A 22,217-nucleotide genomic window follows, 5' to 3' on the forward strand; every position below is an offset into this window, starting at 1 on the left:
GGGTTTAAATAAAAAGTGGGATTTAAGCTTGGTTTACACATACTAAGAGATTGCTCATCTTTTCAATTGCAATAAGTGTTATGCCCATCAATTAGATTGTATTGTTTGTTATTGGTGTTCTTCTCTTTCTTGCTCACATATAATGCAAAATTCAGTGGTAACATTTTTACATCTTTTTATATGCTAGTTTCAATGTTATTATAGTATTTTTGTATTGGATTTACTGAGGATGTATATCCCTTTAAGGAGTAGTTTGCATATCTCCGGGGGTGGAGTTTTCTCCTCCCTGGCTCCATATAAATTCCTCCTTAGCAGGTTCACTTTTAACTACGATTAAAGGCAGATGGTAAGCCCGATACGTGTGAGTTGATGCTGTGATTTTATTGCACCGTCTGTGGATTTTTTGAATACATTTATCAGCCTTTTTACTTCAACCTGCTCTGGTTTGCGGATCCTTTTTTTCTTCATCTATATGGTAGGGATTAGATTGTGAGCTCCTCTAAGGACAGTCAGTGAAATGACTATATACTGTGACATGTGCTGCAGAAGATGTCAGTGCTATATAAATACATAATAATAAAATGGTAGTACATTAGACTATGACTATGGCAGAATTAGATTGTGAGCTCCTCTAGGGACATGACTATGTACTCTGTAAAGTGCTGCAGAAGAAGGCAGTGCTATATAAATACATCATAATAATACGGAAGGACATTATACTATCCCTATAGTAGGATTATAATGTGAGCTCACATTATAATCCTGTGAGCTCACATTCAGTGATATGATTATGTATTCTGTAAAGTGCTGCAGAAGATGCCAGTGCTATGTAAATAAAAAATACTACTACTACTACTAATAATAATAATATGGTAGGACATTAGACTATGACTATGGTAGGATTAGAGTGTGAGCTCCTCTGAGGACTGTCAGTAACATGACTATATACTCTGTAAAGTGCTGCAGAAGGTGTCAGTGCTATATAAATACATAATAATAATATGGTAGGACATTAGAATATGACTATGGTAGGATTAGATTGTGAGCTCCTCTGAGGACAGTCAGTGACATGGGCTGAAAAATATGAGGGTTATGTTGTGCAGCGCGCTACGCGCCGAAAAATGGGTGTGGCCATGGACCAGAATGTGGGTGTGGCCACGGGTGGAGACAAATTTACATGAACTTAGCAATGTGGGACATTAGGACAGTGGTGGTGAACCTTTTGGAGGCTGAGTGCCCAAACTGCAACCCAAAAGTCCCTTATCTATCTATCGCAAAGTGGCAACAGCAATTTAAACTAAATACAAACGTTTTAACTCATACATGAACATTATGGAAAATCCAAGTTGAAAATAAACTGTGAAGATAAACAATTTTATCCATCCTACTCCTGAAAAATGTATTCTTTTTTTAGAACCTCCCAGTTTTATTTTCTGTTTTAAAAAGCTAAAAAAGTAGGTTTAATGCTATTGCCTCATATGATGATGATTCAGCTTTTCCCATAGTCTCGCAGTTAGCAATCATGTGACCCCCAACAAGACAAATTCAGCAATCATGAGGCCCCAAACAAATCGTGAGGCCCCAAACAAATCATGAGGCCCCCTACAAGACACATTCGGCAATCATGATGCCCCCAACAAGACAAATTCAGCAATCATGAGGCCTGCAACAAATCATGAGGCTCCCAACAAGATACATTCAGCAATCTTGAGGCCCCCAACAAATCATGAGGCCCCCAACAAGACAAATTCAGCAATCATGAGGCGTCCAACAAGACAAATTCTGCAATCATGAGGCCCCCCAACAAGACAAATTCTGCAATCATGAGGCCCACAACAAATCATGAGGCCCCCAACAAGACACATTCAGCAATCTTGAGGCCCCCAAAAAATCATGAGTCCCCCAACAAGACAAATTCAGCAATCATGAGGCCCCCAGCAAGACAAATTCATCAGTCATGAGGCACATAAATAGACAGCATTTCACATAAATAGGCAGAATGCCCCCTTAATATGGTAGACACCTCTCACTTGGCTTCTCAATTCTCCTCTACTGGCTGCTGTGCCTGGTTGGCAATACTGTTTTTGGCTGGATTGGGGATGATGTGTGGGCTGAAAGGCCTTGCGGTGATGCTGTGGCCGGGCTGGCTGGCAGTGATGCTGGGCTGTGCTTGGCTGGTTGAAGAAAAATGCTGGCCTGACTGGTGTTGATGCTGTGGCCTCTTTGACAGTGATTCTGGGCTGGTTGGCTGGTGGTGATGTTGGGCTGGCTGGCCTGGATAGTTTAGGTAGTGACAGGTGCCCCCTAGTTTAGGTAGCGCCAGGAGCCCCCCAGTTTAGGAAGTGACAGGTGCCCTCAGGTTAGGAAGTGACAGGGATTCCCAGTAAGGTAGTGAAAGGCACCCCCCAGGTCAGGAAGTGTCAGGGACCCTAAGTCCAGTTAGGTAGTGACAGGGACCCCCAGGTTAGGTAGTGACAGGGACCCCCCGGTTAGGTAGTGACAGGGACCCCCCGGTTAGGTAGTGACAGGTGCCCACCAGGTTAGGAAGTGACAGGGACCCCCAGTTAGGTAGTGACAGGCACCCCCAGGTTAGGAAGTGACAGGTGCCCCCCAGGTCAGGTAGTGACAGGGATCCCCAGTTAGGTAGTGACAGGGACCCCCAGGTTAGGTAGTGTCAGGTGCCCCCCAGGTTAGGAAGTGACAGGCGCCCCCCAGGTTAGGAAGTGACAGGGACCCCCAGTTCAGGTAGTGACAGGGACCATCAGTTTAGGTAGTGACAGGGACCCCCAGGTTAGGTAGTGACAGGCACCCCCAAGGTTAGGTAGTGACAGGTACCCCCAGGTTAGGAAGTGACAGGGACCCCCAGTTTAGGTAGTGACAGGCGTCCCCCAGTTAGGTAGTGACAGGCACCCCCCAGGTTAGGAAGTGACAGGTGCCCCCCAGGTTAGGTAGTGACAGGGACCCGCAGTTAGGTAGTGACAGGCACCCCCCAGGTTAGGTAGCAACAGGGACCCCCAGGTTAGGTAGTGACAGGGACCCCCCGGTTAGGTAGTGACAGGGACCCTCAATTAGGTAGTGACAGGAAACCCCCAGGTTAGGAAGTGACAGCTGCCCCCCAGTTAGGAAGTGACAGGTGCCCCCCGGGTTAGGTAGTGACAGCGACCCTCAGTTAGGTAGTGACTGGGACCCCCCAGGTTAGGTAGTGACAGGGACCCTCAGTTAGGTAGTGACAGGGACCCCCAGGTTAGGTAGCAACAGGGATTCCCAGGTTAGGTAGCGACAGGCACCCCAGGTTAGGTAGTGACAGGCACCCACAGGTTAGGAAGTGACAGGCGCCCCCAGGTTAGGAAGTGACAGGCGCCCCCAGGTTAGGAAGTGACAGGGACCCACCATTTAGGCAGTGACAGGGACCCCCAGGTTAGGAAGTGACAGGGACCCCCAGGTTAGGAAGTGACAGGTACCCCCCAGGTTAGGAAGTGACAGGGACCTCCAGGTTAGGTAGTGACAGGCACCCCCATTTAGGTAGTGACAGGCGTCCCCCAGGTTAGGAAGTGACAGGGACCCCCCGTTTAAGTAGTGACAGGCGCCCCCCTCACCTTGCAGCGTCAGACCTCCTGATTAGCCGGCTACCCGACCAGGTAGAGCGGGCGCACGGACGCACCACGCTCTATATGTGGAAGTGATGTCACTTCCGCATATCAGTGCGGTGTGCTAGGTCCTAGCGGCCGCACTATTGGTCGCCGCCTGATCGAGGTCTGACGCTGGGACGGGAGCGGCGGCCAGGAGGGGGGGGGGGGGCAGCGGACGTCCCGGGCAGGGCAGATGCCCCAATTTGCCCGACGTGCGGACGCCTGTGGTCAGTGATATGACTATGTACTCTGTAAAGTTCTGCAGAATGTGCCAGTGCTATATAAATACATAATAATAGTGTGGTAGGATATTAGGCTATAACTTAATAACTACAGTAGGGATTCGATTGTGAGCTCCTCTGAGGACAGTAAGTGACATGACTTTGTACTCTGTAATGTGCTGCAGAAGATGCCAGTGCTATATAAATACATAATAATAATATGGTAGGACATTACACTATGACTATGGTAGGGATTCGATTGTGAGCTCCTCTGAGGACAGTGACATGACTATGTACTCTGTAATGTGCTGCAGAAGATGTCAGTGCTATATAAATACATAATAATAATATGGTAGGACATTAGGCTATGACTATGGTAGGATTAGATTGTGAGCATTTTACAGTTGCTTAAAACAGCAGTGCAGTTTTTAGTTTTTTTTAGTTTTAGCTGTATTGTGTTCTTAATAATGCCTGTTTGATTGTATATGTGTACACTGCCATGCCAAATGTCCTTTCTTAATAACTGTACACAAATTGTTCATCTATGCAATCTTGGCAATAAAAATTTAAATATTAAAAAAAAAAAGAATTAGATAGTGAGCTCCTCTGAGGACAGTCAGTGACATGACTATGGACTCTGTAATGTGCTGCAGAAGATGCCAGTGCTATATAAATACATAATAAGAATAATATGGTAGGACATTATACTAGGACTATGGTAGGATTAGATTGTGAGCTCCTCTGAGGAGAGTCAGTGACATGACTATGCACTCTGTATAGTACTGCAGAAGATGTCACTGCTATAAAAATGCATAATTGTAGAAAAACAATACAATACAATAATACAATACAGTCAGTAACATTTGTAAAGCGCTTTTCTCCCATAGGACTCAAAGCGCACAGATATGTCTCAAATCAAAACAGATAAAGCAGAATTTAATGCACAAATGTAATTATTTTCTATTGTGACTGTTATCTGCATTATGGAATATAGATCGGTCCTGCTGGATTGCAGTGATTTTGCACGCTTACATATGAGCTCAGTACTAGTGTTGAACGAACATCTGGGTGTTCGGGTCGAGCTCAGCCGAGCACCTCATGGTGCTCGGCTGCGCTGTTCTGTCTCCTACCCTCGCTTATTGGCGCCTTTGCAGGTAGCCAATAAGCGGCGGCAATGCTTTTTCCACAGCTATGGTCGCACAGCCTAGCTGGCTGTGACCATAGCTGCGATTGGCCGAGCAGGTCACGTGATCGGGTATATAATACCCGAAGCGCGGCTCGCTCCGCCGCCATTAGCATTTGGGTTTAGCTTGGGGTAGGTAGGGAGTGACTAGGACGGAGAGAGACAGAGCAGTTAGGTGCCAGCTAGGCCAGCCACAGTGCCCCAGCCTCACCACCACTGCCAGCAGCAGCCACAGTGCCCCAGTGTAACGATCGGTGAAGCACAGAGAGGATCTGATTACCGGTGATCTGCAGTATCACGGGGAATGCAGATGTATACCAGATTATAAGTGATCTGCAGTATCACCGATAATCCGATATACTCGCTAACCTCTGTTCACCTGAGTAGTGTAGTGTTTGGTGTAACAGTAACACTTAGAGGACTAGGCCTCAGAGCAGTAAGTAGTACTGCACAGATTCCTTCCGAGGCCTGAACTCTCCAAGACGGGAGGAGTCAGGCTGAGAGAAGGAAGGATATCAGAGAGTGACACTCTGGAGGAAGTGTCACTAACTGGACAGGGAACCGCCTCTTACAGTAAGGTCGGCTCTCGAGGTCGGACAAGCCAGGTCATACACACATGGACAGATAAGGTACAGTATCGTAAGGCAAAGGCGGAGTCAAGGTACAGGCAGGGTTCGGCAACAGGGTATCAGAAATATCGAGGTACAATATCAGGAGGCAGAAGCAGAGTCTAAGGACGAGCCAGGGTTCGGCAACAGAGTATCAGAAATATCGAGGTACAAGATCAAAGTTCAGGAGGAACGTCAGGCAGGCAATAGGTCATAACAGATAATCACAGTCAAACTAGTACTTTAGCTATCAACAGAATCTAGCTAAGTGTAGGATTACAGCTCCAGCTGGTCCCGGCACACTTGCGGATCTGACTACGGATCTGGGTGCTCCCACGTATGTGATCGCACGCCAGACGCCAGAGGAATGACCAGGTAGCAGTATATATACACAGATGACCCCCCAGCACCTCCCTAAGTGCTGGACCAATCACGAGTGGAGCCAGAGTCAGCTGACCAGCCTGGTCAGCTGACTCCTTTCTGGCTATCATAAATCTTCTGCCTGAGTGCACGCGCGCGCGTCACTCTGAAACCAGGGGGACTACGAGTCCCAGCCACAGCAACCCCGCTCTGCGGTGTCTCCGCAGCGGGGGTATGCGCGCTAACCACCGCGTCCAACGCGGCGCTTTCTCCGCGCTCCATGGGTCCCTGCACGGAGACAGCCGCCTCATGCTGAGAGGAGGCGGCTGCCTCTCCATGTGTGGCGCCACCGTAGGCGGAAAGAGCTGGCTCATGGCGGCGGCTCTTCCGCGTTTTCTTACAGTACCCCCCCTTCCTGAGCAGGGCCGGATTACCGACCAGGCAACAAAAGCAGTCGCTTGGGGCCCCATTCAGAGTCAAAGGGGCCCCATTAGCACATAAACCAGCCCTTGCCATCCTGTCAGCGGTGGCTGGATGGTATAATGGTTAAAGGGACTCTGAGCAGTGCAGTAACTATGGAAAGATGCATATCATTTTAAAGCTCTCTTTCTCCTCTTTCCAATGATATCTAAACGGCTGCTCTATGCCTTTTAGTTTTCGATATTTTCACGATTGAAATCGCGGCCACAGGACGACTTTTCTCCAAAGTCAGCGGTGGCTGGATGGTATAATGGTTAAAGGGACTCTGAGCAGTGCAGTAGCTATGGAAAGATGCATATCATTTTAAAGCTCTCTTTCTCCTCTTTCCAATGATATCTAAACGGCTGCTCTATGCCTTTTAGTTTTCGATATTTTCGCGATTGAAATCGTGGCCACAGGACGACTTTTCTCCAAAGTCAGCGGTGGCTGGATGGTATAATGGTTAAAGGGACTCTGATCAGTGCAGTAACTATAGAAAGATGCATATCATTTTAAAGCTATTTTTCTCCTCTTTCCAATGATATATAAACGGCTGCTCTATGCTTTTTAGTTTTTGATATTTTCACGATCAAAATCACGGCCACAGGACGACTTTTCTCCAAAGTTGGCAGCTCGATTCAGCACAATGCAATGAAATATAAGGAACCCAGGGGGATATAATTACAAATATCATGCTGGTAGGTGTGAGGATGTAATTAATTAGTTGTGGGTATGCTTAAAGGCATATCCTCCTAGGTCCCCCTCCTGCTACTGTGCGCTCTGCCGCTGCCCACTCCACCCTCCCTTCCCACAGAGAACCACAGCTGCAGCAAGAATGATAGCAGCAGATGGCAAACGCTCACTCACCTATCCATGATCCAAGCAATAGAGATCCCGTCATCTGAAACCCATCTGTCTCTTCTACAGTGCAGCCGCTCGCTCTGAACTTCCTGATTCTCAGATCAGACATGAAGTAGGAAGTAGTAATAGTAGTAGTAACAGAGCGGCAGCACTCTAGAGGAGACAGATGGGCTCCGGATGACGAGACCTCTATTGCTTGGATCGCAATAGGTGAATGTGATTCATCTGGTGCTGTCATTCTCCCCCACTGCGGCTGCCTTCTCTGCTGGACTATCATATTCACTGGGATGGAGGCTGCATGGTGGCTGTCTATTTTTGGAGGAAATTGGTTGTTCGTTGGTGGGAGTGGTTATGTAATTCTGTCTGGGGAACGGCTTCCGGTTTGGCGGTGTCCAGAGCTTTCTGCTATTGCCAGGCTGGAGATGCAGGGGGAAAGTGCTGCTGCTGTGATATCTGGCGCCCTCTTCACAGGGGTGCCCCAGCCCCTGAGTGCAAATGTCCCAGCCATTCATCTCTCACTCTGCATTTTGCCGCTGCTATTCCCTGCATTGTGCACCCACAGAGGAAAGCGTGCTGTTGCCCATAGCAACCAGTAGCTCGGCTGCCCGGTGTGTGCGACATATTGCTGTGCAGCTGCATCTTCTGATTCTATTACGACATGATGGGGGGGCCCAAATCAGTTACTTTGCTTAGGGCCCCATTTAGCCTTAATCCGGCTCTGTTCCTGAGGAGTGGACTCCGGACAGCTCCTTCCGGGCTTTTCTGGATGTAAAGCATGAAACTCCCTCACTAACTCGTCCGCATGCATGCGGTTCCCAGGTACCCATTGCCTCTCTTCAATGCCATACCCTTTCCAATGTACCAGATACTGTGTAGAATTTTGAACCACCCGAGAATCTAAAATCTTCTCGACTTCATATTCCGGTTGATCATCAATTATTACAGGAGGAGGAGGAGTGAGACCCACATGAACTGCAGGTTTAAGTAGGGATACATGGAAGGACCTCACACCACTCATGCTAGCAGGAAGATCAACGACATATGTGACATTGTTGATTTTTCTTGCTACCCGGAATGGACCCACGAATCTGGGCCCTAACTTGGCTGAAGGCTGTCTCAAGGTCAAGTGGCGGGTTGACACCCAAACCAAGTCTCCTGGTTGAAATCTCCACTCTAACGAGCGTCTTTTGTCAGCTTGACCTTTCTGACTCTGAAATGCTTTTACCAGATTATTCTTAATGGTCCACCACATGTCCTTAAATGACCTTTGCCAAGCCTCCAAGGCTGGAAATGGAGTGGACGCAATCGGCAACGAAGAGAATTTAGGTAGTTTACCGGTTACTATCTGAAATGGGCAAAACCCTGAGGAATAACTCTTTAAGTTGTTGTGGGCAAATTCTGCATAAGGTAAAAATTTAACCCAATCACTCTGCGCCTCGGCAACGTAACATCTCAAAAATTGCTCTAACGATTGTTTGACCCTCTCAGTCTGGCCATTTGTCTGTGGGTGGTAGCCCGAGGAAAATGACAGTTTCATGCCCATTTGGTGACAGAATGCCCTCCAAAATTTTGAAACAAACTGGACTCCCCGATCGGATACTATGTCTTCTGGAATGCCATGCAGTCGGAAGACATGGGTGATAAATAAATCGGCCAGTTCCTGGGCCGAGGGGAGTCCCTTCAGAGGCACGAAATGGGCCATTTTACTGAAACGGTCGACTACTACCCAGATGACCGACATGCCTTCAGACCTAGGAAGCTCACCCACAAAATCCATGGACAAGTGGGTCCATGGTTCACTCGGGGTGGGCAAAGGCTGCAGTGTACCTACAGATGCCAGCCGGGAGGGCTTGCTTTTTGCGCACACCGCACATTCCCTGACAAACTCTTTGCAGTCAGCTGCTAGCGAGGGCCACCACGCACACCTGGCCACGAGATCTTGCGTTCTAGACGACCCCAGGATGTCCCGCATTCTTATGAGAGTGGACCATCTCCAAGATCTGGAGACGGAATGGTAACGGGATAAACAAAACCCCATCTGGTTTCCCTTCCGGGATATCCTGCTGGAAAGGACTCAAAGTCTCCTTCCAGTCCTCCCAAGTCTCAGTAGCGGCTAACACCAATCTTCGTGAAACAATGGTCTCGGGAACAGAGGGCTGTGCTGTCTCCGGCTCGAAACACCTAGAGAGTGCATCTGCCTTGGTATTCTTACTACCTGGAGTGTACGTAATCAAGAATGTAAACCTCGAGAAAAAAAGAGACCATCGAGCCTGCCGAGGGCTTAACCTTTTAGCCCCCTCGATGTATTCCAGGTTCTTGTGGTCGGTATAAACCGTGATAGTGTGCTAAGCTCCCTCTAGCCAATGACGCCACTCTTCGAAGGCCAATTTGATGGCTAGGAGCTCCCTGTTGCCTATATCGTAGTTTCTCTCTGCCGGAGAGAACCTCAGGGAAAAATAGGCACACGGGTGTAATCTACCCTGGAGACCTGACCGTTGAGACAGCACAGCCCCCACCCCGACCTCCGAGGCGTCTACCTCAACAATAAACGGGAAGGAAGTGTCCACGTGTCTCAGTATGGGCGCCGAGCAGAACAACCCTTTTAAAGTAGAAAATGCCTGTAAGGCCTCGGGAGGCCAATGAGTGGTGTCTGCCCCCTTTTTAGTAAGACTGGTGAGGGGTGCGACTACTGTGGAGTACCCCTTTATAAACCTTCTATAATAGTTCACAAAACCCAAGAACCGTTGTAGAGACTTTAACCCCACCGGCTGCGGCCACTCCAGGACCGCGGAGACCTTGGCAGGGTCCATAGACAGGCCTGAGGTGGAGACTATATATCCCAGAAAGGAAACTGACGTAACCTCAAAAATACACTTCTCGAGTTTAGCGTATAACATATTCTGCCTCAGTTTGTCTAATACAATCCTGACATGGGTTCTGTGTTCAGAGAGGTTGTTAGAAAAGATGAGAATGTCGTCTAGGTGGACTAAAACAAACTTCCCTAACACCTCCCTAAAGACCTCATTAATGAGTTCCTGGAAAACGGCCGGGGCATTACATAACCCGAAGGGCATCACCCTGTACTCGTAATGCCCGTCAGGTGTATTGAAGGCCGTCTTCCATTCGTCGCCCTTTCTTATACGCACCAGATTGTATGCCCCCCGTAAATCCAGTTTTGAAAATATTCTAGCTTCCGTGACCTGTGTGAATAAATCGTCTATTAGTGGCAACGGGTAGCGATTCTTCACTGTGATTTTGTTAAGGCCACGATAATCGATACAAGGCCGTAAGCCCCCGTCTTTTTTCTTAACAAAAAAGAAGCCTGCCCCAGCGGGTGACCGGGACGGCCGAATGAAGCCCTTGGCCAAGTTCTCACGGATATACTCCTGCATGGCTAGTTTTTCGGGGCCAGATCAGAATCAGAATCAGAATCAGAATCATTTATTTCGCCAAGCATGACTGGGTCATGCCCGGAATTGGTTTTAGCATCACAGGGCAGATAAATTATACAGATGGCCTCGAGGAGGCATACAACCAGAACGGAGGTCAATGGGGCAGTCAAACGGGCGATGCGGGGGCAATTTATCTGCAGCCTTGGGACAGAACACATCAGCATAATCCGAATACTGTTCAGGTACACCTTCCACCTGTACCCTGGTTTGACCTAACGTCAGCCTCCCCAAACACTGCTGGAAACAATGAGGTGACCATGCTGTTAACTGCCCTGTGGCCCAGTCTATCTGAGGTGAATGAATTTGTAACCATGGCATGCCTAAAATGATAGTGGAGGTGGACATGTGTAAAACAAAAAACTGCAATAGTTCCCCATGTAGTACCCCAATAGTGACCTTCATCACTGGAGTCTGTGACAGGGAACGATTCTGTTGCAGGGGGGAATCGTCCACTGCCGTGACTTGGATGGGAGGTTTCACTGGGGTGAGAGAAATACCCATACTTTTAGCGAATTCAGTACTCATAAAATTAGCCGCTGAACCGGAATCCAAAAAAGCTTCAGTGGCTATAGAATTGTTCTCCCATGTAATCGTACACGGAAGAAGCAGTTTTTTTTCTTTAAGGTGTGAGAATTGAGTGCCTAGGGTGTCACCCCCCACTACTCCTAGGCATACCCGTTTCCCGGCTTCTTGGGACCATATCCTGGTTTGTTGGGGCAATCCCGTACTCTATGACCCTGCTCCGCACAATATAAACATAACTGCTCTGTCAGTCTGCGTCTCCACTCTACCTGAGACAGTTTTGACCGACCTATCTGCATGGGTTCAGGTGGAGGTACAACAGGCGTAGGTGGAATCTCAGGAGGAGTTGCGTAAGAGACAAGTCTAACCTGGTCTTTACCCCGGTTTTGACGCTGATAACGCAATCTGCGATCAATCCTGATGGCCGCCGAGATGGCGCCATCAAGTGTCGTGGGCTCTGGCTGACTCAACATGAGGCTGGAGACCTCATCTGACAACCCAGATAGGAAGCGGTCCAACAAGGCGAAGTTGTCCCACCTGGTAGTCACTGACCACCTCCTAAATTCAGAGGCGTAATCCTCGACTGGACCCTTGCCTTGGCGTAATAACTTGAGCTGCTGCTCGGAGGTAGAGGCAATATCTGGGTCGTCGTAGATTACCGCCATTGCTTTGAAAAATTCATCAACGGATGTTAGGGCTGGATCACCCTCAAGTAAGCTGTACGCCCAGGTCTGAGAGTTGCCTGTCAGTAGGGTCTTAAGAAATGTGACCCTTTGGGCCATCGTGCCTGAGGATTGGGGCCTCAACTCGAAATATGACAAAACTCTACTCCTAAAATTGCGGAAGTCAGATCTGTGGCCGGAAAATTTCTCGGGTACTGGCATACGTATATCAGAACTAGGAGGGGATCGGACCTCATCTATAGCCGTCCGGAGGGTTTGTAACGACCCGGACAATGAATCAATCAACGTCTGGTGCCCACCCAGCACTCGATTGATCTCGTCCATTGAGGAGGCCATTGCTCCCAGACGGTCAGAGTGTCCGACCATATTGTTTTAGGTCTGGCGTTCTGTAACGATCGGTGAAGCACAGAGAGGATCTGATTACCGGTGATCTGCAGTATCACGGGGAATGCAGATGTATACCAGATTATAAGTGATCTGCAGTATCACCGATAATCCGATATACTCGCTAACCTCTGTTCACCTGAGTAGTGTAGTGCTTGGTGTAACAGTAACACTTAGAGGACTAGGCCTCAGAGCAGTAAGTAGTACTGCAAGGATTCCTTCCGAGGCCTGAACTCTCCAAGACGGGAAGAGTCAGGCTGAGAGAAGGAAGGATATCAGAGAGTGACACTCTGGAGGAAGTGTCACTAACTGGACAGGGAACCGCCTCTTACAGTAAGGTCGGCTCTCGAGGTCGGACAAGCCAGGTCATACACACATGGACAGATAAGGTACAGTATCGTAAGGCAAAGGCGGAGTCAAGGTACAGGCAGGGTTCGGCAACAGGGTATCAGAAATATCGAGGTACAATATCAGGAGGCAGAAGCAGAGTCTAAGGACGAGCCGGGGTTCGGCAACAGAGTATCAGAAATATCGAGGTACAATATCAGGAGGCAGAAGCAGAGTCTAAGGACGAGCCGGGGTTCGGCAACAGAGTATCAGAAATATCAAGGTACAAGATCAAAGTTCAGGAGGAACGTCAGGCAGGCAATAGGTCATAACAGATAATCACAGTCAAACTAGTACTTTAGCTATCAACAGAATCTAGCTAAGTGTAGGATTACAGCTCCAGCTGGTCCCGGCACACTTGCGGATCTGACTACGGATCTGGGTGCTCCCACGTATGTGATCGCACGCCAGACACCAGAGGAATGACCAGGTAGCAGTATATATACACAGATGACCCCCCAGCACCTCCCTAAGTGCTGGACCAATCACGAGTGGAGCCAGAGTCAGCTGACCAGCCACAGCAACCCCGCTTTGCTGTGTCTCCGCAGCGGGGGTTTCTCCGCGCTCCATGGGTCCCTGCACGGAGACAGCCGCCTCATGCTGAGTGGAGGCGGCTGCCTCTCCGTGTGTGGCGCCACCGTGCGCGGAAAGAGCCGCCTGCCGCTGGCTCATGGCGGCGGCTCTTCCGCGTTTTCTTACACCCAGCCTCAACACTGCCAGCGGCCCAGCAGCAGCCACAGAGCCCCTGCTAGCCTCCCCACTGCCAGCGGCCCAGCAGCAGTCACAGAGCCCCTGCCTCACTACTGCCAGCAGCAGCCACATAGCCCCTGCCTCACCACTGGCAGCAGCCACAGTGCCCTTGCCTCACCACTGCCAGCAGGCACTGCCAGCCCACTGCCAGCAGGCACTGCCAGCAGCCACTGTTCTTTCAGTACTTCAGGGCCAGCTGGGAAAACTTGTGCCCCTAAAAAAACACAGTTTATTGCATTTTAATCTTGCTTAGTGTTGAAAAAAAAACAGTACTTTTCAGTGCCAGCTGGGAAAACTCGTGCACATAAAAAAACACAGTTTATTGAATTTTACTGTTGCTTAGTTTAAAAAAAATACTTTTCAGTGCCAGCTGTGAAAACGTGTGCCCATAAAATAAACACAGTGTATTGCAATATACTCTTGCTTAGTGTTTAAAAAAAAACAGTACTGTCAGTGCCAGCTGGGAATAGTTTATTGAATTTTATTGTTGCTTAGTGTTTTTTAAAAAAACAGTACTTTTCAGTGACAGCTGGGAAAACTTGTGCCCATAAAATAAACACAGTTTATTGCATTTTACTCTTGCTTAGTGTATAAAAAAACAGTACTGTCAGTGCCAGCTGGGAATAGTTGTGACCATAAAAAACACAGTTTATTGAATTTTACTGTTGCTCATTGTTGTTTAAAAAATCACTTTTTAGTGCCAGCTGGGAAAACTTGTGCCCATAAAATAAATACAGTTTATTGCAATATACTCTTGCTTAGTGTTTAAAAAAACAGTACTGCCAGTGCCAGCTGGGAACAGTTGTGCCCATACAAAAACACAGTTTATTGAATGTTACTGTTGCTTATTGTTGAGGAAAAAAACAGTACTTTTCAGTGGCAGCTGGGAACAGTTGTGCCCATACAAAAACACAGTTTATTGAATGTTACTGTTGCTTATTGTTGAGGAAAAAAAACAGTACTTTTCAGTGGCAGCTGGGAAAACTTGTGCCCATGAAAAAAACACAGTTTATTGAATTTTACTGTTGCTTCATTTAAAAAAAATACATTTTTAGTGTCAGCTGGGAAAACTTGTGCCCATAAAATAAACACAGTTTATTGCAATATACTCTTGCTTAGTGTTTAAAAAAAAAGTACTGTCAGTGCCAGCTGGGAACAGTTGTGCTCATAAAAAACACAGTTTATTTAATTGTAATGCTGCTTAGTGTTTTAAAAATAAAAAACAGTACTGTCAGTGCCAGCTGGGAACAGTTGTGACCATAAAAAACACAGTTTATTGAAGTTTACTGTTGCTTATTGTTGTTAAAAAAAAACTTTTCAGTGCCAGCTGGGAAAACTTGTGCCCATAGAATTAACACAGTGTATTGCTTAGTGTTTAAAAAAACAATGCTGTCAGTGTCAGCTGGGAACAGTTGTGCCCATAAAAAAACACAGTTTATTGAATTTTATTGTTGCTTAGTTTTAAAAAAATACTTTTCAGTGCCAGCTGGGAACAGTTGTGCCCATAAAAAACACAGTTTATTGAATTTTACTGTTGCTTATTGTTGAGAAAAAAAACAGTACTTTTCAGTGCCAGCCGGGAACAGTTGTGCCCATAAAAAACAGTTTATTGAATTTTACTGTTGCCTATTGTTGAGAAAAAAACAGTACTTTTCAGTGCATTTTACTCTTGCTTAGTGTTGTATAAAAAAGCAGTACGTGATTAGTGTGTTTAGTGCAGGCAGGCAGGTTCAGAGTGCTCACTTGTATTCAGCTAGCCAGTCATACACTTCAGCTACTACTTACACACAGTCAGACTGCCACTGCAATTTGTTCACCACGTTTCGTGAGCCCATCATGAGTTTCTCACAGACCTCCACTGTGAGCAGCACTAACAGCAGCAACAGCCAACGCCAGGGCCGGATTACCGACCAGGCAACAAAAGCAGTCGCTTGGGGCCCCATTCAGAGTCAAAGGGGCCCCATTAGCACATAAACCAGCCCTTGCCATCCTGTCAGCGGTGGCTGGATGGTATAATGGTTAAAGGGACTCTGAGCAGTGCAGTAACTATGGAAAGATGCATATCATTTTAAAGCTCTCTTTCTCCTCTTTCCAATGATATCTAAACGGCTGCTCTATGCCTTTTAGTTTTCGATATTTTCACGATTGAAATCGTGGCCACAGGACGACTTTTCTCCAAAGTCAGCGGTGGCTGGATGGTATAATGGTTAAAGGGACTCTGAGCAGTGCAGTAGCTATGGAAAGATGCATATCATTTTAAAGCTCTCTTTCTCCTCTTTCCAATGATATCTAAACGGCTGCTCTATGCCTTTTAGTTTTCGATATTTTCGCGATTGAAATCGTGGCCACAGGACGACTTTTCTCCAAAGTCAGCGGTGGCTGGATGGTATAATGGTTAAAGGGACTCTGATCAGTGCAGTAACTATAGAAAGATGCATATCATTTTAAAGCTATTTTTCTCCTCTTTCCAATGATATATAAACGGCTGCTCTATGCTTTTTAGTTTTTGATATTTTCACGATCAAAATCACGGCCACAGGACGACTTTTCTCCAAAGTTGGCAGCTCGATTCAGCACAATGCAATGAAATATAAGGAACCCAGGGGGATATAATTACAAATATCATGCTGGTAGGTGTGAGGATGTAATTAATTAGTTGTGGGTATGCTTAAAGGCATATCCTCCTAGGTCCCCCTCCTGCTACTGTGCGCTCTGCCGCTGCCCACTCCACCCTCCCTTCCCACAGAGAACCACAGCTGCAGCAAGAATGATAGCAGCAGATGGCAAACGCTCACTCACCTATCCATGATCCAAGCAATAGAGATCCCGTCATCTGAAACCCATCTGTCTCTTCTACAGTGCAGCCGCTCGCTCTGAACTTCCTGATTCTCAGATCAGACATGAAGTAGGAAGTAGTAATAGTAGTAGTAACAGAGCGGCAGCACTCTAGAGGAGACAGATGGGCTCCGGATGACGAGACCTCTATTGCTTGGATCGCAATAGGTGAATGTGATTCATCTGGTGCTGTCATTCTCCCCCACTGCGGCTGCCTTCTCTGCTGGACTATCATATTCACTGGGATGGAGGCTGCATGGTGGCTGTCTATTTTTGGAGGAAATTGGTTGTTCGTTGGTGGGAGTGGTTATGTAATTCTGTCTGGGGAACCGCTTCCGGTTTGGCGGTGTCCAGAGCTTTCTGCTATTGCCAGGCTGGAGATGCAGGGGGAAAGTGCTGCTGCTGTGATATCTGGCGCCCTCTTCACAGGGGTGCCCCAGCCCCTGAGTGCAAATGTCCCAGCCATTCATCTCTCACTCTGCATTTTGCCGCTGCTATTCCCTGCATTGTGCACCCACAGAGGAAAGCGTGCTGTTGCCCATAGCAACCAGTAGCTCGGCTGCCCGGTGTGTGCGACATATTGCTGTGCAGCTGCATCTTCTGATTCTATTACGACATGATGGGGGGGCCCAAATCAGTTACTTTGCTTAGGGCCCCATTTAGCCTTAATCCGGCTCTGGCCAACGCCCCACGCAAGTTATAACATCCACCCCAGCAGCCAGTGGTCAGCAGCAGCCCTCCATTGTGTCCCTCGATCCGGTGCCAGGGTGATTATTGAGGGCTGCCGTTGAGGAAATGATAGGGCCTGATGTGGAGGAGGTTGGGCTCAGGCCAGCATCCCAAGTTTATGTTGAGGACGATGAGGGGTCTGTGTCTGGGGATGTTGGGGCAGCAGAGGTGGTGGGGGGGTCAGGAGAAGAGTTCTACGATGATGATCATGATCGGGACCATCTGTATGTGCCTCAGCCCCCGGAAAACATGTTGTATCGTGTGTTTAGGTACTAAAATCTGCGTTCCCACTGCCCGGGTCCACGGATGCATATAATTTTTTGGGCAGCACTATCAAACACCTACCTCTCTGGCTCCTTCTCCTCCACCGCCTCTCCAAACTCTACCTCATCTGGCAGCGCTAACTCAGCAATAGGTATGTGGAAGCGGTGCAGCTCAGCTGTTGCCATGTGTCAGCAGGCCTTATTAAAGCTGATCTGCCTTAGAGATAAGCAGCACACAGGTGCTGAAATTTGGAAGGGAATACAGGAACAGACCCAGTTGTGGCTGGCAGTGCTGGCACAGCTGGACCTGGAATCAGGCCTGGTTGTATGTGATAATGGGAGCAATCTCATTAGCGCGTTACAGTTGGCAAAGCTAAGACACATTCCTTTCCTGGCCCACGTTCTGAACCTAGTGGTTCAGCGGTTCCTGAGGACAACCCCAGACGTGGCGGATCTTCTGCAGAAGGTGTGATGAGTGGCAAAGCATTTTTGCAAATCCAGTACCGCTTCGGCCGCACTCACCAAGTTGCAGCACGATTCAGTTTACCCAACCATCACTTGGTGTGTGATGTTCCCACGCTGCACATGTTAGCATGCCTTTGCCAGCAGAAGAGTACAGTAGTCCAGTACCTGATGGAGCAGTACTGAGGCAGTCAGCCTCGGTCAGACTGACTTCCGCTAACCCATGACTTGGAGGGGAGCAAAGAACAACACAAGCTGCAGCTAGTGCCCACAAGGGAATGGTATCAGCAGTGTCCAAGGTGTGGCAAAGTTTTCTGACACCCAGGCAGCAGCCCACAGAACAGCGTTTGCGCAGTTCCACCTCCAACACCGCTCGCCTGCAGAGGATGGTCAAGGACTACATGTCAGATGGCGTAGCCGTGTTCAATGATCCATCCGTCCCCTTTAATTATTGGGTCTCTAAGCTAGACACCTGGCACAAACTGGCAATGTATGCAATAGAGGTGCTGGCTTGCCCTGCCGCCAGCGTTATGTCCGAACGTTGTTTTAGTGCTTCCAGAGGCATCGTTACAGATAGGCGTATCCGCCTGTCCACAGCAAATGCAGACCGTCTGACACAAATACAAATGGATAAATCGTGGATTGGAACCGACTTCGCAACACCGACCAAGCATGAACATCTGTGCTGGGTTAGCGTTGCCGGTTCCAGATAGAAATATGACTGCTTTTCAGGAATATCTCCTTTGTATAATATTTATCAATGCATGGCGGCAAAATGCATTGGTTTAAAGTGAACCTGAGGTGAGAATGAGATGGAGGTTGCCGTATTTATTTCCTTTTAAACTATACCAGTTACCTGGCAGCCATAATGATCTATTTGGACACAGTGGTGTGTAAATTCAACCAGAAAGAAGTATGCAGGTAATCTTGCAAGGTCGGACATTATTGTCAGAAACACCTGATCTGCTGCAGGCTTGTTCAGGGTCTATGCCTGAACGTATTAGAGGCAGAGGATCTGCAGGACAACCAGGCAACTGGTGTTGCTTAAAAGGAAATAAATATGGCAGCCTCCATGTCACTCTCACCTCGGGTTCACTTAAGCCTGCATTTTGTCCTCATGCCTGGGTTGTGTCACAAAGCGTGGCCTTGCTCTCCTGTACCTCCTCTTCCATCCTGTGTGCTGGGTTAGCGTTGCCGGTCCCATTGGTACTAGGACAGCTTTTCAGGATCTCATTTCTTTTATATTTATCATTGCATGGCGATAAACTGCATTGGCCATAAGCAATTTTTCCCCATACACGTCACGTATGCCTTTCGTTGGGAGTTTTACTTGTTTTATTGGCAGTCAAGTATAATTGGCGCACTGCTCTGCAAACATGAGTCCCTGCTTTTATTCTGCGCCTAAGATCTATGCGTAAAATCACCCCCCCCCCCCCCCCACACACACACACACTATTTCCAACCCATTTTGCAGAAGTTTCCCTCATTTTGCAAGTTTTTTCAGGCCTGCAAAGCATGCTCATGTCCCCATTGACTTCAATTAGGCTTCGGTGTTCGGCCGAATATCCCGAACGTCTGGACCATGTCCGGCAGAGCCGACCCGAGCCCGGATATCTGGGTGTTCGATCAACACTACTCAGTACTAAGAGGCTGGCATGGAAGACTATTATAAGCATAGCAGAATGTCAGCATTTTCATTACTGTCATACGTTTGCAGCAGCTGTCAGCCCTCCCATGACTCAGTCAAAACCAGTGTAACTCGATTACACAACCTTATAGTCACGTCAAATCTGTAAAGAGGTCAACGTGAAGTAACCACCCCTCTCCCTATGCTGATGATCTTGGAAAGCATTCTGTACGAATTCTATGCTATGCTTCAGTTGTTCGTTTTCTAAACACTGAATTTCTCTCTTCTGTGTCTATGTCGGTTATTAAGAGTTTATAAAACAAATTACCTGCTTGTTGAAGACAAAGAAAGAGCAGACACCAAGTGAACAACATCGTGCTTTCTTTCAGTGGGACAACTTTCGCTTTCTGTTAACTCATGACAGGAATTCCCCTACCTTTTCGTGTCCCTACCTCTCCCTCTAGATTGTAAGCCTTCAGGCTGGGTCCTCCTCCTTGTGTCTCCTACCTGATTACACACCTCCATTACTGTACACCCATGCTATGCATCTGAGTGAAGCTAACTTGCCTAATCTCCATGCTCCCATCCAGTGACTATGCATTACCTTGTACTCATACTGTGATGGGTGATCTGGTTTTTCTTGTATTCCTGTATTGTCTTATTGATGTATGTCACCCCTAAATATTGTCTGTAACCTTAAAGAGACTCTGTAACACATTTTTCAGCCTTAGTTCTTCTATCCTATATGTTCCTATGCCTTTTCTAATCTGCTCTGGCTTACTGCAGTCTTTCCTAACTGCACTGTCTCTGTAATAAATCAATGTATCTTTCCTCTGTCCTGTTTGTCGGGCTAAGGCTTGATTGTGTGGAATTTGCAGGGCTGCTTGTGATTGGTAGAAGCGATACACACCCTCTGCAGGCCCCCTGCACCCTATGAATGACTCACACACTATGCTTAGCTGAGCCTATTAGAAGCTGGTTAGTTTGTTTGTAAACACTGCCTAAAACTGTTAATTACAAGCCAGGATTGCAGCAGAGAGTGGCAGAAACAGCACAGAGGGGCACAGGAGAAAATAATGAATAGAATGGTAAGCTTTTTATTGTAAGAATATTAGAGTACAGATTCTCTTTAAAGCGGATCCGAAGGACAGGGGTCCGGAACGCGTGAGATTGCGCACAGCGTAGGGGCTTCGGTGTTTGGGGTCTCTCCTTGTGGGTAAGTGCACAGCCTGAACGAGTAGGTGTATTATTGCGGGTTTAACCGTGACTGTACATATTGATTTATTTTTAATGCAGCTGCTATCAGGCACTTGCTTATGCTAGATTTTTTCTAACAGCCGCTGTTGTGTGTTTACCCTCGTTGGTGATCAGACACCTTTTGTATTTAGTGTCATTGTGGACGAACATTGTTTAATATTAGTACTTAGGAGTGTCTTTTTAAGTACCCCACCCGTATAGACCCCTTGCTGATTGATTTTACTTGCTTTTATTGTGTTACACTTAAAAAATATTATATATGATTATGATGGAGTTGGCTTTGCATTGATTTTTAGTGTCATGGACGCTTTCTTTTTTGTTTGAAAAACTAACTATAACAAATAACTTGTCTACATATCTTATCTAAAGTTTAGTTTACACAGCAAATCTAGCTGCAAACAGCTTCAACAGTAAATGATTATTTCTTCCTGTGATACGACAGCAGCCATGTTCTGCTTGTGATCATTACAGGCAAGCTGATCTGCATCTCCACCCCTCAGCCTGTGAAAACTCCACTCCCCTCTCCTCCTCCTCTCTGCCTCTGAAATCTCTGGCTAGTAACCTCTTCCTCCTCCTGCCCAGACTGAGCTCCCATAAGCCCTTGCTGCATGGGTCTTAGTCAGAGTGCATACCTCCCAATTTTTTTTTGAGATGAGAAAGAGGGACTCTTAAAGAGACACTGAAGCGAAAAAAAAATTATGATATCATGAATTGGTTGTGTAGTAGGGGTAATTACTAGAACATTGGTAGCAAAAAAAATATTCTCATATTTTTATTTTCAGTTATAAAGCTTTTTTTTTATAACATTGCATCATTCTCTAATACTTGCAGTTTACACATTACTCAGCATTCTAAAAGTTTTTGCAGAATAGGCAGTGAACTTTTGACCTGTCCTGAACCGTTTTCTGCAAAAGAAAAACACAATACAGCTGAGATAACCTAATCAGAAGTCAGAGCTCTCCATGACTTTCAAAGTTGAAGAGCTAAATGGCTATTTGCATAGATAATAACTGGAGTTTCTTAACTCTTCCTGTACTGGAAACAAATATTAGACTTATGTCTCTGCTCCTAATGCTTTATTTCTTAGCTCTACTACACAACCAATTCATTATATCATAATTTTTTTTCGCTTCAGTGTTTCTTTAAGCCACACCCATGCCACGCCCCTGACACAGCCCTAGTCACGCATACGATAAAATTTTCATGAAAAAAGTATGTTGTTTTGTAATTCAAACCACACTGGTCCTTTCTATCCTGGTTCATTTTCCTTCATAGTAACATTTTAAAATGAGTAATATATCAATTTAAAGGTTGGGAATAAAGTTTAGAGTCAATCAAACACACTTTTTAGTAGAGAAATATATATATTTACATATATAGAAGGAGAAAGAGGGACAAAGTCCTGAAAGAGGGGCAAATGAGGAGGAAGGAGGGACAGAGGGACAGGGCTCCCAAAGAGGGACTGTCCCTCCGAAAAAAGGACAGTTGGGAGCTAAGAGAGTGCCTAGACGCTGGAGGAGCTGTGGGCGAGTTTAGTTTATAGGG

The 22,217-nt window shown here is 47.0% G+C and overlaps 1 protein-coding gene across 1 annotated transcript in view; it reads right to left on the reverse strand.

The window, feature by feature from the left end:
* LOC137525401 (tyrosine-protein phosphatase non-receptor type substrate 1-like) overlaps positions 1-19,822 on the reverse strand; it is a 66,551-nt gene extending 46,729 nt beyond the window's left edge. The window contains exon 1 of the mRNA XM_068246483.1: positions 19,744-19,822. Within this exon, the coding sequence (XP_068102584.1) occupies positions 19,744-19,789 (46 nt within the window). The 5' untranslated portion in view covers positions 19,790-19,822. The remainder of the gene's footprint in view (positions 1-19,743) is intronic.
* Between the last annotated feature and the right edge of the window lie 2,395 nt (positions 19,823-22,217).

Source organism: Hyperolius riggenbachi, chromosome 7 (assembly GCF_040937935.1).
Source record: "Hyperolius riggenbachi isolate aHypRig1 chromosome 7, aHypRig1.pri, whole genome shotgun sequence".
NCBI lineage: Eukaryota > Metazoa > Chordata > Amphibia > Anura > Hyperoliidae > Hyperolius > Hyperolius riggenbachi.